The sequence below is a fragment of the Podarcis vaucheri genome (genome assembly GCF_965113315.1).
Source record: "Podarcis vaucheri genome assembly, chromosome: 3".
NCBI classification, from domain to species: Eukaryota; Metazoa; Chordata; class Lepidosauria; order Squamata; family Lacertidae; genus Podarcis; species Podarcis vaucheri.
In genome coordinates this window covers 23,402,293-23,416,929 of record NC_138761.1, presented here as the reverse complement: position 1 = coordinate 23,416,929, position 14,637 = coordinate 23,402,293, and the positions used below count along the sequence as shown (strand labels likewise).

Here is a 14,637-nt window from a genome sequence, read left to right as displayed (position 1 = left end):
TGGCAGAAAATGAAGTTATAAGAACCATGCATTCTAATTAACAATGAAAACTGGAAAATATGTTTGTCTTAGATAAGAAAGAGACTGAACGCCACTTTTAATAATAGCATGCCTGTGTAGTGGAGAACTTGTTAAGGTATTTATGAATTACTGATGAAAAAATGCATGCAGTCTCATTTTTCTGTTTTAGACTGTTTTGGACTCTCACATCACTAGAGTTTATGGCGAGTGAGGAGAGAGCATAAGCACAAGCCCAGGATCACATGACATGCTAAGCTAGAGCTTTCCAAACATTTCATGTTGATGACACTCTTTTTAGACACACATCATTTCGCGACACGTTAATTCAGTTTTACTAGCAAACTGGAGGTTAAACTCCCTTTCCAGTCCAGGGAGGATTGTGGGAAGTGTTCACGCGACACAACTACACACTGCAGCCGACACACTAATGTGTCGTGACACACAGTTTGGAAAGCTCTGTGCTAGGCCAAACTTTGTCTCAGCTCAGCCCAGGAGTAAAGGGGAAGAGCGAAGCAACTGGAAGCATCTCTCTGGAAGCTTGCAAGTTTGCACTGTATCAGTAAGTCATAGTTTCAAAGTTGCCATGTCACATTAACCAGTACATTGGTTGAAAATAGTTTTAAGAATATGATAACCAAAGAACGTAAGAACCACTTGCTGGATCAGGCCCATGACTGCAATGCATCTAAAGTAAATTAAGTCAATTTATTTCAATAGGTCTACACAGAATATGGCTTAGCTTGATATCACCTGGAGTACAGCTCTCTTTCTTTCTCTTACTGGCAAGAAAGCGATACATTAGCTCAAACTCACCTTTTATTTTGGATTTCCCAAGGTAATTATTCAGCAGAGTAAGTATATCGAGATATGTCGATCTAGTCACCAAGCAAGGATTCTGCCTAGAAACAAAGTCATTGGCATAAGTTAAATGGCTTTAAAATACTTTAAAATTGCCCCTTAAACCAACAACCCATTAGGAGGATATTAAATTCCTGTCAGGTCCTGCTCATGTAAAATGTATGTAACCAGCCAATGCCTACATCACATTTCTAAATAATCCGAGGATGATCTACCAAATGTTACAATGAAAAAAGCCACACAATCTATAGCAAAACTACTTCCTACAGTCAAGTCATGCTCTATTCAAGATAAAACTTCTTTTATTTTTTTTCTTACTTGTCCCACTTTTACACTGTCCAACAATCAAAGTTCTCTGGGTGGTTTATAACAAAGAATTAAATTATAAAACAGAGTAATACCTAAAATCTAAAATAGTATCTAAACCTTACAATACAAAACCAGAATAAAAACAACAGAGGATAACAGATTAAGAGATCTCGGAATACTAAACACTTTCTTAAAAGTGTGAAAGACTAAAAAGGTCTTCACCTGGTGCTAAAAAGACCAGAGTGTGTGAAGTGCAGGTGGGTTCCCATGAAGGAAGACACAGTGATAACAGCAAGAATCTTTATTGAAATAACAGAACTGGACAACAGGGGCAGAGCAACTGCTTATATACATTTCTTAAGGCCTGGGCCACTCCCACTCCCAATGTGATTGGCTGTCTAAACCAGTGTTTCCCAACCTTTTTTGGGCAAAGGCACACTTGTTTGATGAAAAAAATCTCGAGGCACACCACCATTACAGCCCCGTGACGTCAGCGCGCAGCGTCACGCCGGGAGGGACGCACGAAAGTGTAAGTTTCAATTTTTTCCCCTCCCCCTTGCCGGGGAACCTCCAAGCTTTGGGGGTGGGGGGGGAGGAGGCAGCAAAGCGAGGGACTGAGGGACTCCTCCAACGACAAGGGTTGGGGAAGAAGAGAAAGGGCTATTCCGCTCCAGTCCTTTCTGAAGGAGCTGAGGGTGGGGGTCCTTCGGCGAAACAGCGCCGGCCCGGAGCGCTTCTAGGAAGCTGCCTTTGTGTGTGACGTAAAGCCCTCTTTCCCTCCCTCCAGGCCCGTGTCACCTGTGGAAAAGGGGGCTGGATCCAGTGACGCAACTCGGAAAACTGTTAGGGAAGCCAGAGCAGGAAAGTGAGTGGGGGGCGGCGTCGCCGCTTTAACCCACGTTTCCTTTTTGAAAGAGAAACTTAAGACTAGATGACCCTTGGGACCCCTGCCAACTCTACAGTTCTATGGCCCTTTGTGGAGGGGGGGCAGCACCTGGAAAGACGGGCTAGGGGATAATTGGGGCGGCCGCCTTAGGCACACCAGAAGCGAAGCACGTCCTGAGCTACAAAAACAAACCCAATTCCTGCCTCGTTTTTTGCAGTTTCTGCAAAGCGAGGGAGTCTCCCCCGCCTCCATTCCTCGGTGCCTCCTCCTCCCCCTGCTCCCCACTACGGGTCTCCCCTGCACTTGGCCAGGCCACCTCGCCTCGCCCTCCTTCCTTTCCCAGAGCAGTGGCTCAGAGCGCCTCCTTGCACCGCAGGTACACTCCGTGGGGAGGGGAGGGAGCAGAAGCCCAGACCAGCCCCCAACCCGCTTAGTCCGACCCCTCAAACCTTCCCAAAATAAGAACTCTGCGTTCTACAACGTCACCCCCCAGCGGGGGCCCCTTTATTCCCGGTGAGAGGGGGGCGGCGGAGGGGAAAAGCTGCTTCCCACACTTACCCGCCGCCATCTTGACTTCCCGCAATGAGCCGGATGCGGCGCCTAAGCTCCCTGCCGTCGCTTCTCCGCCTCCTCTACTTTGCACAAGGCTTCAGGGTCGCCGGCCGATTCATCCATCGGCCGCTCTTTCAAGCCCACTCAGAGGAGGAATGAGTCGAAAGAGCCAGAGACGCAGCCGCCGTGGAAGCCCCGCCCCTCCCTTCCAGTCTCGGGGCGGGGCAGAGGCCACCAGGCTGGCAAGCAGAGCGCCGAGAGCGAGGAAGCTGATGCAACGCGGAAGCAGACCCCGGCTGGCGTGTGTTAGAGCAGTGTTTCCAAACCTTTTTTGGACTCGCCCGCCTCCCTCCAGGCAACATCTCGCGGCACACCAGGCAACATCTCACGGCACACTAGTGTGCCGCGGAACACCGGTTGGGAAACACTGGTCTAAACTTCCAAGCTGCAAATCATGACTCAGAGTTTAAGGGCCAATGGCAGAGGCCCAAATCGTGAAATGTTCTGTGATTGGATATCATGTATCGAATCAGGACACAGGGGCTCAGAATCCTTAGTCCAGGCTCAAACTCAGGCAAACACAGACCACTGAATACATAACAGGGTGGGTGCCAGGAGAGCCTCTCTGTGGAGGGCATCCAACAACTGGGGTGCTACCACTAAAAAGATCCTATCTTTAGTAGCTACTCATTCCTCATCATTGGGAGACGGCCTCAGGAGATGACCTTAAGAGTTAGGCTAGGTATATATGCCCTTGTACAAAAATGTGACAAAAATTCTGTTTCCAAATATTGTCCTTTTGCTCACAAAATACCCTATATATTTAGGAACCTCCCTCATACTAGGCATATTCATAGAAACAGATGGCTCAAATCTGTGCATGAAATATAATGTATATGCAGGGTCTGGGAGGCTTGCACATCCACAAGGAAGAATTTATCGAGACTCCTAAATGTCTGAACTGTTATACAATACACAGCTTTCCCCAAGTTTCTATGGAATCAATTATTATTAGGATTTCTACCTCCCTACCGTTTCCCTAGAACTCAAGAGACCATGAAGAACCACTAACTAATCCTTAATCAGGCAACTTTCCATGGACTGATGAACTAATCTTAGGAACACAGAAACTCAAAGAGGAAATACTTAACTCCAAGACACCTGGAGGCAATTTAAGGGTAAGTACTTGGGTGGGGGTGGAAGGGAACTTAAGCAAGAAATTAAACACATGTTTGTACATTAATCATAAATCCACCTAGGACAGTATTCAATAGAAACCCTGAAATTAAGTTTAAATAAACCTAGGACATTAATTGCTTGATGTACAAGCACTAAGTCATAACTCATCAATGAATAAATAAATAAATATATACATAGTAAAATGACAAAAGTCACTGTTTTAGTTGTCTGGTGCATTTTATCTGTGGTATGTTTGTAAAATGCATCAGAATACATATTATAATAGCTCCTGGTGTTCTTTCTTTCTTACTCCCTAGTAAATAGACAAATAAATCCCTGGAAATTATAAAATCAACGCATGACACGACCTAATTGTTTGACATCACTTTCACACATCATTAGTCATGCAACACACTTAAGAGAATGTAGGGACCAATATAATGATTACCACATAAACTACACCTTTGGTGTTTTGGCAGGTGTGGTAGATCTTAATGAAACACAGATCTACTTCTAAGCAAGTCACTGAGATACTTTTCCGAGTTACTAAACTAAAGGTAACTCCTGTTCTATTGAGCAAGACTGGTGTGTTTCTAATTCCTAACAAGAGTGAGAGACAATTGGTTTATGTTCACAGTTAAACTATATTTCTGTAGAATGAAGTATTGATTACTTGAATATCGATCTATTTTAATCAATAACTAGCTGTTCGGCTAGTTATAACTCCATAGTCTGCAATTCCATACACACTTAGGTCTCATCCATACTTCACCCATTTTTTCCAGGAACGAGTCCAAGAAGTTTTTATTTGTTGCCCCACTGCTTTCCTCAGGAAAACCCTGTTTACTACTCATTAGAAACAAACTTCAATCGAGTTTTCTGAGGGCAAACGGAATAAATTCTGTGACTAAGAAGTAAGTGCCACTCAACACAGTAAGACTTACTTCTGAGCAGATATGCACAGGAATGTGCAGTCAATTTGGTAACAGGATGAACACTGAGTTGTTTTAAATAATAGAATCCAAACCAGGGCATGGACTACCAACTTTTGAAAAATTTGATCTCTCTATTGTAGTTTTTGTTATTTGAATAATAATAATAATAATAATAATAATAATAATAATTTATTTATTTATATCCCACCCTCCCCAGCCAAACTGGGCTAAGGGCGGTTAACATCAAAGTATATAATACATTAAAACATAAAATCCAGCAATTGACTGAAATACAGATTAAAATCAGAATAAATCAGATGGCAACCCACAATTTATAACTATAACTATAAGGGTTGGGAACATTAAGTGCTCACAAGGCTCAGCTATTCGTATGAGCCGGTGAGAAGAGTTAGAGAGGCCGCTTATATGCAAGGTCTTGTAAAAAGAGTGGGGTCAGACTGGACCCTGACCAAAGGCTTGGCGGAACAGCTCCGTCTTGCAGGCTCCTGCAGAAACATGTTAAGTCCTACAGAGCCCTGGTCTCTTGCGACAGAGCATTCCACCAGACTGGGGCCAGGGCCAAAAAGGCCCTGGCTCTGGTTGAGGCCAGTCTAACTTCCTTGAGGCCCAGGACCTCCAAAACATTATTGTTTGCGGACTGTAAATTACTCCGTGGGGCATACCAGGAGAGGCGTTCCCGTAGCTATGAGGGTCCCAGGCCATATAGGGATTTAAAGGTTAAAACCAGCACCTTAAACCTGACCCTGTACTCCACCGGGAGCCAGTGCAGCTGGTAAAGCACTGGATTAATGTGATCCCATGGCAAAGACCCCATAAGTAGCCTCGCCGTGGCATTCTGCACCCGCTGGAGTTTCTGGGTCAGCTTCATGGGCAGCCCCACGTAGAGCGAATTACAATAATCGAGCCTGGAAGTGACCATCGCATGGATCACAGTGGCTAGATCAGGGCGGGAAAGGTAAGGAACCAACTGCTTAGCACGGCAGAGATGGAAAAATGCTGCCTTTGCTGTAGCTGCAACCTGCGCCTCCATAGAGAGGGAGGCACTGAAGGTTACACCCAGACTCTTGACAGAAGGTGCTGGCATTAATTGTGCCCCCGCAAGGAATGGGAGTTTACCCCCCAACCCCATGTCATCTCAAGGATTCACTGGGTGGGTTATGAGGACCCCCCTCGGGTCCGCAGACCAGCAATTGGGAACCACTGGATAGATGATTAGTATGGACAACTCTTGCAGTCTTCTTGCTCTAGTGGTTTCAGAGAATGAGGTGGATGAAGGGCTGTATGAAAATTTAACAAACAAAACCCGTGGAGCAGAATATACATAGGCTACTGCTGCACATTTCTGTATCCATTAACATTTAGCTGAGTTTAGGTTAACATTTTGCAGTGCAATGTGTCCAACAGCTATTGTCAGCATAGTTAATCCATGGTATTCTAATAATACGCTCCATAATTGGCAGCGTCAGCTTTGCTAATTAATATTTCAATCTATTTGCTACTTTAAAGTACTGATACATCCAGTGCCTTTTTCCTTAAAAAAAAGTTTAGAGGTTCTCTCATTTTGACTCACCCCCCCCCTCACCATTTTACAGTTCAAATCGGGGGAAATACCGTATTTTTCGCCCTATAGGACGCACTTTCCCCCCTCCAAAAATGAAGGGGAAATGTGTGTGCATCCTATGGGGCGAATGCAAGCTTTCGCTGAAGCCTGGAGAGCGAGAGGGTGCGCACCGACCCCCCTCGCTCTCCAGGCTTCAGGAAGCTCTGCACAACCCTCGGGAGACCGGCGCCACTTCGCGCCCACCTCCCGAGGGTTGCGCAGAGCTGCCTGCAGTCCTGGGGCAAGCGCAGCTCTGCACAGCCATCAGGAGCGGGGCGCGAAGTCGCGCCCGCCTCCCGATGGCTGCGCAGAGCTGCCTGCTGTCCCGGGGCGAGCACAGCTCTGTGCAGCCATACGGAGCGGGGCACGAAGTCGCGCCCGCCTCCCGATGGCTGCGCAGAGCTGCCTGCATTCCGAAGCCTGGGGAGACAGGCGCGACTTACCGCTGGCCTCCCTAGGCTTGCGGATAGCAGGCTGTTCTCGGGGCTGGGATTGGGGGAAGCTCAGGCTTCCCCTGCGCCAGCCCCGCGCCTAGGGGGGAAATAATTTTTTTTCTTTATTTCCCCCCAAAAAAACCCTAGGTGCGTCCTATGGGGTGGGGCGCCTTATTGGGCGAAAAATACGGTAAATACAGTAAATGGATAAAAGTACATAGATTCACAAAATGTTTAGGGGTATGCGTCCCCCCAGTAAAAAGCACTGGATATATCATTACTCCCCCAACTTCTAAAATAGACATTTGTATATGTATTTGAATGTTGTTGTTGTTTTAAGTTGATTCACAAAAATGAGATTCAGCTTCTTTGACATGACAATACAAAATAAATGCTCTGAAATAGTGACATATAACACTTATCTCCATATTTACTGAGGGAAAGGGGGGGAATACAAAAAATTATTTCAACCCTACAACTTATTATTAATCTGTGATAAATTCATTTATAGGTAAAGAGTTTTTACCTACCACTTAGCCAACCACAGTTTGGCTTCAATACAAGTTATGATGCTTCTCAGGCCTTGCAGAAAGTCTGAATTAGCCCTGTGTTTAGACTCCAAATAGGACTGCAGCAAGTGAAAGACCTACATCAAAATAAAATAAAGAAGTTGCAGACTGCTGTGAAAATATTTTCCAAATATCCAGTTCCTTAGCTTTTGGCAGTGATCAAAAATAAGTCTACAGGGAATCAAGCCCAGCCACCTGCAGAATGACCCTCTACAATTTGTACAGAAAGGGCTTGTTGGCTCTGGATTAACTGTGAAGATACATCCCTTAGTCACAGCCTTCGGCCTTCCAATCAGCCTTCATTTCACTGAGCAAACTCCCTACTTTTACCCAGCTTTTCTTTTCCATGACATGAAAAATTATGAAGACTGACTAATACAATATGCAGATCAACAGCAAGATAATTTGCACCAAAACCAAAAATGCACTATGTTTATTTACCATGAGCGGCATCCTTGCACATATGCAAAACAAGTAATCTCAGGAGTTAATAACATTAATACATTTATTTGGTATTAACATTTCTAATTTCAAATCTGGTCTTTGACACTTTAGATGTTTAAGGACCCATATTCTTGCAACTGTAATTTGTTTTACAATGTTTTTAATGTTGCATTTTGAATAGATGGGACCCAGGACCTTATTATTAATCATTAGGATACCTTCTCTCTAAGCAAAACCATCCAGTTATTATACAATGTTACATATAAACCAAGAAAATGAAATGTCACTAGAGATGTGAAGGCCTGTGGGGAAATACGTTTTCTTAAATAAAAAAATAATACGGACTATGACACATGAAAGGGCAAAGATGCTTCTTTAAATCCTGGCAAACCTTAGAATTTTGGGATTCCATGATAAATTCCATGAGAAATATCAAGAAGCAAAAGCAGAAACTGATAGTAATAGCTCAGAAAATAAAACTGATTAAATTTCATGCAATAGCCACAGAGTCTTATCCCACCCCAACTATGGAGGACTGAAGGATACATAATAATTTTTGGAATCCAAAATAATTTTCAATTGGACTATAAACTATCTGGCAACTACTGTAACTGTTGTAAAACAGGGGTTATATAAATTCCAAATGGCCCCAAGTCAGTAATCTGGCAGCTGGGTTTTTGGACCAGCTTAAGTTTCCAAATCAGATTACAAATATTTGCTCCCCGCAATTCCAGGTTCTCAGGGAATTTAGAGTTTTATCTGGTTCTGGCAAACCTCTTATTTAATATCAAACCAGAATAGAAGTGGTTGTCGAGAATGTACCATGGAATAGGGGAGATCCCAAAAGTTCACAAGGCCCAGTTCCTAAAGCCCACTCACATACCGGGCATGTACTAGCCCAAAGTCATGCAGTGCAATGGCTTTCAAAACAGAAATATATTCTAAGCACCATTTTTTATTAAAAAATTAACATAACTAAAATGACAACTTGTTGACGAATGTGTAAATAAAAACCCTATTTGCTCAGCTTACTTGGAAAAGGAACAAATGTGTTTTTGTGAATCGTCGTAAGCTCCAGCTTGGCTTTTTGAAAAATAACAGTGCCGTCTTTCAGCTGTGCTATCCAGGCTGCATCAGCATCATTTTCTAAAAACACTAACAAGACCATCCCTGAAACTGAGATTTGTAGTTTCCTCATCAAAAGTTGGAAACAGAAAAGGGTGAACATACATGGATAGACTACCAGGAACAAACAGTTTTAAACAACAAAAAAACCCACAAACCGGTTTCCTAGTTCACTGAACATTAAATAGGAAAAGGAAACATAAACCAAGACGCATGTTTGTTCTGAAGATTTATTTCTGTTACGAAATTATGACCATGGCATAACAGTTTAGGGATCTAAAACAAACTGTTACCTCCGGTCAGATCCTGTGTATCTGCCATGCTGCCTTGTGAGTCTTCTGAAGCAAACAGTAATTCAAAAATCAGCTCCCTCAAACCCATCCTCAGTATCTGCTTCTTCAGTAATGCCTTTTAGGAAGAGCTACAGGGTGCTCTTTATCATCTGCTACCCATTGGCCTTCTATTGGTACAGGCTGGTGTTTGACAACTGAGGCAAAATATATACTGGCATGATTACTTGGATCCACTGGGAATTTACATAATGCGCCAGGATGCACATATCTGCACATTCACCAACAACTGTGCTTCCAGAGAAGGTGACACAAGGACAGTTATAACACAAAAAGCAAACAATGCACTGGAACTGAAAACCCTTATGGACTTTGTATCATGTGCTGCAAAATAAATATGGCCCAATGTACAAGGATCAGTTCTCAGGTCTCTACTTCCCCAACTTTTTCCTCTGTTCCAGGGATAAAAACTGAGGCGCATGTTTTTGCAACATCTGTTTTCACACCAGGGGCTACCTCCTTCGTCCCGTTTAGAAAACCAGCACACACTAGCAGGGGAACAGCCTTCAGCAACATATAAAGTACGAAGGGGCCACTCATGCAGCGATACTTGGCATGGAAAGAGGACGTGCCACAAAAAAACAGAGGAGTGCATCCATTTTTATTTCTGAATTCCAGAGGCAAGTTTCCACAGAGGACCTTAAGGCACATGAAAACAGCTGCTAGGCAGACGAACATCCTTTTACACCATCCTGGTTCAAGGCTTCATACTGCTCAATATCTATTTAAATGTAAAATACCAAGGACACAAAGAAAATTGCTTCATAAAAAGTTGAACATTGCTATTCTTCAAGGTTTAATCCACTCCAGGTCTAATAAACTGAAATGTAGCTACTAAGGAAGTGTTTTAAATCAGGCATAGACAAACTCGGCCCTCCAGATGTTTTGGGACTACAACTCCCATCATCCCTAGCTAGCAGGACCAGTGGTCAGGGATGATGGGAGTTGTAGTCCCAAAACATCTGGGGGCCAGAGTTTGCCTATGTCTGCTTTAAATGGAAGTTTTGTCATGAATATTTGCTTAATTTAATCAACCCAAACTATTCACGAGCATGCACTTCTTTTTCTTCATTTAAACTACTTGATTTAAACCATTAATACTAAATTCCAATCCTACACCTAGTTACTTGCACATCTGCAACAGATGACATAGGAGGCCAGTAATAGCAACCCATCACATGCCATCAAATGCCTAAGGGCAAGGTAAGTTTTAACCTGGTTTCAAAAAGATATTCATTTTGGTGCCAGGCAGACCTTTGGCACTGCTGAGTGTCAGTGTCTGGAGATGCCTTTAATAAGGAAGGTTAAGCTGCCATCTAAATGGCAACACTTTTGGAATATTTGGAAGTGGTCAAACAACAGGCAGTTGTCAGCTGATGCTACTTGAGCAGCATGGCAAACCTAATTTAATACAATGCCAAAAAAATGTCGTATTGTGTGTCAAGACAGATAACACACCACCACATTTTATATTCAAAATGCAGCAAAATCACATCTGCATTTATTAAATCAACATTTTAATAAAAAAAAGATCTGATTTCACGAAAGCAGCCAGTGGCACGCGGTCATTGGACTAGGGGGACTAAGCTAGTCCCCTATATGTTCCTTTCCAAGCCCCGGGAAGCTTCTGCCCAGCTTAGGAAGAGAGGCACGATGCTCTAACGCAGGCATGGCCAAACCTGGCCCTGCAGCTGTTTTGGGACTACGGTTCCCATCCTCCCTGACCACTGGTCCTGTTAGCTAGGGATGATGGGAGTTGTAGTCCCCAAACAGCTGGAGGGCCAAGTTTGGCCATACCTGCTCTAACGGGTTCAAGAGCCCTCCCCACCACCATCCCAAAGCCCACCTAGCTTTACGAAGGGGGCAGCAGAGCTCCAGCATCTTGCCAGAGGCCTGGTGCCTCTTTCCCAAAGCCCGGGAAACTTCTGCCCTGGTTAGGGAAGGAGCCAATGCTCATACATCACCCACCCCTAATCGCACTTGCAAGCTGGTGTCTCTGGCTCTAACTGTTCCCCTACAAAAAATTTCACCACACACCACTGAAAGCAGCAATAAACTGTTTCAGAGTATCCACGGATGAGACCTTTTAATTTTAACATAAGCACCACAGAGCCGAAGACATTTTAAAAAGGAAGCCTGCAATCTTCCCCCCCGCTAAGAAACCTTCATACAGAAATGGCCTTTCAAAATACAGATAATTTTTAAGTTTCCTGGTTTCTGTATTTGTCTCTCCATGAACTCAAAAGGTTAAAGCTTCCTTCCCTCGAGCTAACCTGGATTCATAAAATGTCTGCTTATATGCCCTCAGCCTACTTTGGAGAATCAAGTATACAATAAAAATACTCACATTCCTAGCTGGGAGAACGAAACAATACTCTGATTGTTCAGCTAAACGGTTCTTGAAAGTAAAGTAAACTGACATCACTCTATAGTGCACATTTTCAGCACTCCCTGAAAAAATACAGATGTTTCAGCAGCTGAAATAAAACACTGTGCAAATAGTAAGCTGGAAAAAATGCAGCACTGGTGAAGGTGGAAACCTGATGCAGCAACCCAGGAGCAGGGCAGTTTGCAAAACAGCAGCAATAATTAGTGTGCACTTACTAAAAAATATGGCAACCAACTTGGTTCCATAATAGAACGAAATTCATGAAGGCATTCTGATGACTCAGTTGTGTTTATTTAAAGTATTATGATACGATGAATTCTACTGGCCTTAGGCATAAGGAAGTCTCCTTCCTCTTTGGATACTAGGGACTGGAACAACTAGAGATGGGATGTTGGCAAACATGGGCCTCTAGCCAATAACATTTCCCTTAAGAAATCTCAATGGTTGCTTTTGGCTCGTGTTCAATACCTGACCAGTTACTGTGCTTCATGCCAGAAAGGCACATTTAAACAAATAAGATTGACAAATAAGGGGGAGAGATGAGATGCACCCTGTTTATGGAATATGGCAGGCTATAGTCTGGGTTGAATTTGGGGTGGATGTTGGGTCTGCAGCCAAGAGCTGACGCCTCTTTTCAATCCAGCCTACCTCTGTGAACAGAATGAATAATCTTATCGGATTGTTTTTGCTGGTGCTTGCTGGGGAAATGTTTGGAAAACTACGGAGCCAGATGCAGACTGTGTGAGCAAATAAATATTAGACAATGCAAGGTTTCATCTGCTTGCACGATTGCGACATGTCTTCAAAAACTATCAACGCACATTTACAGAAAGGAAGAAAACCCGTAAAGAAACTTAAGCCCCAACAAATGAATGATCCATGTAGTGATAGCAGTTGATAGAACTAAGCAGATTTTCACCCTATGCATACAAACGAGGCTATTTATACATTTTACTTCCCATCAGGCTCAGCATGTCAGCTTACAATAACATGTTAATGTTAATGTTTTCCAGTAATTTTCACAGTGGCATTTAACTGCAAACGCCTCAGCCAAGGTAAACGTAAGGGCAATCCGAGGGCTAACTGCATAATCAAAAGAACAGCCTTAATGAGCACTGCACTTAGGCTTTGAAGTAAACATTAAGACTGGTTGTAATACATTACGCTGTTTTGCTTTGCTTTATAACACTGAACCATGGTTTTTAGTGAAATCGTTTGGATGTGCCTTTCCAGAAGTAGCTTTAAAAAAAAATATCAATTTATCTAATCACGGCTAATTACAAAACTTCATTTGTGGTTTTAAAAATGGCTAGTGAATTCTGTGCATATCGTTCTCATTATGCAAAACACGGAGCACAAAAATAGTTCCAATGTTTGAAATCCTCTTGATATAGGTCTGGGCCAGTGTAGCTAAACAGATTTACTGATAAACAGCTTCCTAACACAAGTCTGGACTAAAGTCACTTGGTATATATTCTACCTACTTTCTAGAGATATTGCAAAGATAGATGGAATCAACAGAAAAAGTAAATAGTTAAAGATATTATTTCTATGGTGTCCCCCCCCCCACATGCTAATGATTCTTAACAGACTTAATCTTGATAATCCAAATCAACTAAAACTGGCATTCTTGGCAATGAAAAGAGGAGCTAATAGTCTGGCCTTTGCATGCAGAATGCTTAGTCAGAACAGGGCATTCCCACCATAAACGCATGTACACTCACAATTCCTTCAGCAATTCTGGGATGCTCCCAGAGTCAGGTGAGAATTCTGGGATTCTTAACCTCCTGTGTATGGTTTTAAGTGTGTTACCTTGAAGGTTTACAGAAGCCCTACTTCACCGGTACCATCTCCCAGATTTTGCCTCATCTGTATTCATCTGATGTTTGACCTAAATCCGGCTCCGATTGCATGTGTAAGGCATCCAGCTTCACTAACATGTTGTAAATGCTAGCTACTGAACCCCTACAGTAGTGTTCAAAGGCTGTCACAGGGTGAGTGCCCTGAGTTTGAAGGAAGGGAGATAGCAAGATATGGAGCAACTGTCACTCCTGCAGCCAACCCCAGGGATTGCTCACTCAACCCTGCTCACTTACTATCAGGGAACTGGAAGCAGGGAAATCATCTGAACATTATTATTTTTCTTGGAGAGAAAAATACTCCAACACCTTGGTTATTGGGTTAAGCCTTTTCTGCATCTCTTTAAAAAATATATTTATGAAAACATTTCTACCGCAACACTCAGTCAAACTCCCAAGGCAGCCGGCAACATATCTTAAAAGAACCCCCGTGTTGTAGTTTTAAGGATGCACATAATAGTTTAAATGTGGCCACACCAGAGACTTATTTTTAAAAGGACATTATGATCCCTGCCCAAAGCAGGGTTTGCTGTAAGTGTTGAGCAACTTGTTTGGGTCGTACAGAAAGCCCCTATGAAGATAGGTCACATGATGTCATGGTGGTGTCTGGTGACGGACAGGTTGGTGGTCGCATCTACTGGTCAAAATGCCCCTTGGGAATGGGCAAGGTCAGGATGTGGCCCAACAGTCAAATCATGCTCTCCACCCCTGCTTAAACTATCATGAAGCCGAACTACAAATACATAGCATGGCAAATACATAGCATACCCTGGCACAATGGAATTTCAGCTGCTTCGCTTCTCCATTCCTGCTGCTGCATTTACCAGTTGTTATTTCTTGGACTCTTAGTTTGTCTCCAAACAAACCATGAGCTGCACCCAAGGTTTGTTACTGTCTTCCCATTAGGAGTTTGGAGAAACAAATCACTTAAACCTGCTTAGCTGTTGGAAGGAACAGGGAAAAAGCAAAACTGCCCCAATTTTCACTCTGTGCACTAGCACACTGCACACTATAGTTCTATAGTTAAGCTATGGTTTAAAGTGGCATGCAAACTAGGCTATAGTTTATATACACTATTTTATTTTTTTAAAAAAACTACGTATAAA

At 43.2% G+C, this 14,637-nt stretch overlaps 1 protein-coding gene across 5 annotated transcripts in view; it reads right to left on the bottom strand.

The window, feature by feature from the left end:
* Window positions 1–14,637, bottom strand: part of THADA (THADA armadillo repeat containing) — a 161,150-nt gene that overhangs the window by 46,538 nt on the left and 99,975 nt on the right. For all 5 annotated transcript variants that reach the window (XM_082217226.1, XM_082217222.1, XM_082217223.1 and 2 more), the window contains 2 exons: window positions 7,326–7,441; window positions 835–920 (listed from right to left, as the gene is read on the bottom strand). In XM_082217226.1, coding sequence (XP_082073352.1) covers window positions 835–920; window positions 7,326–7,441 — 202 coding nt within the window. The remainder of the gene's footprint in view (window positions 1–834; window positions 921–7,325; window positions 7,442–14,637) is intronic.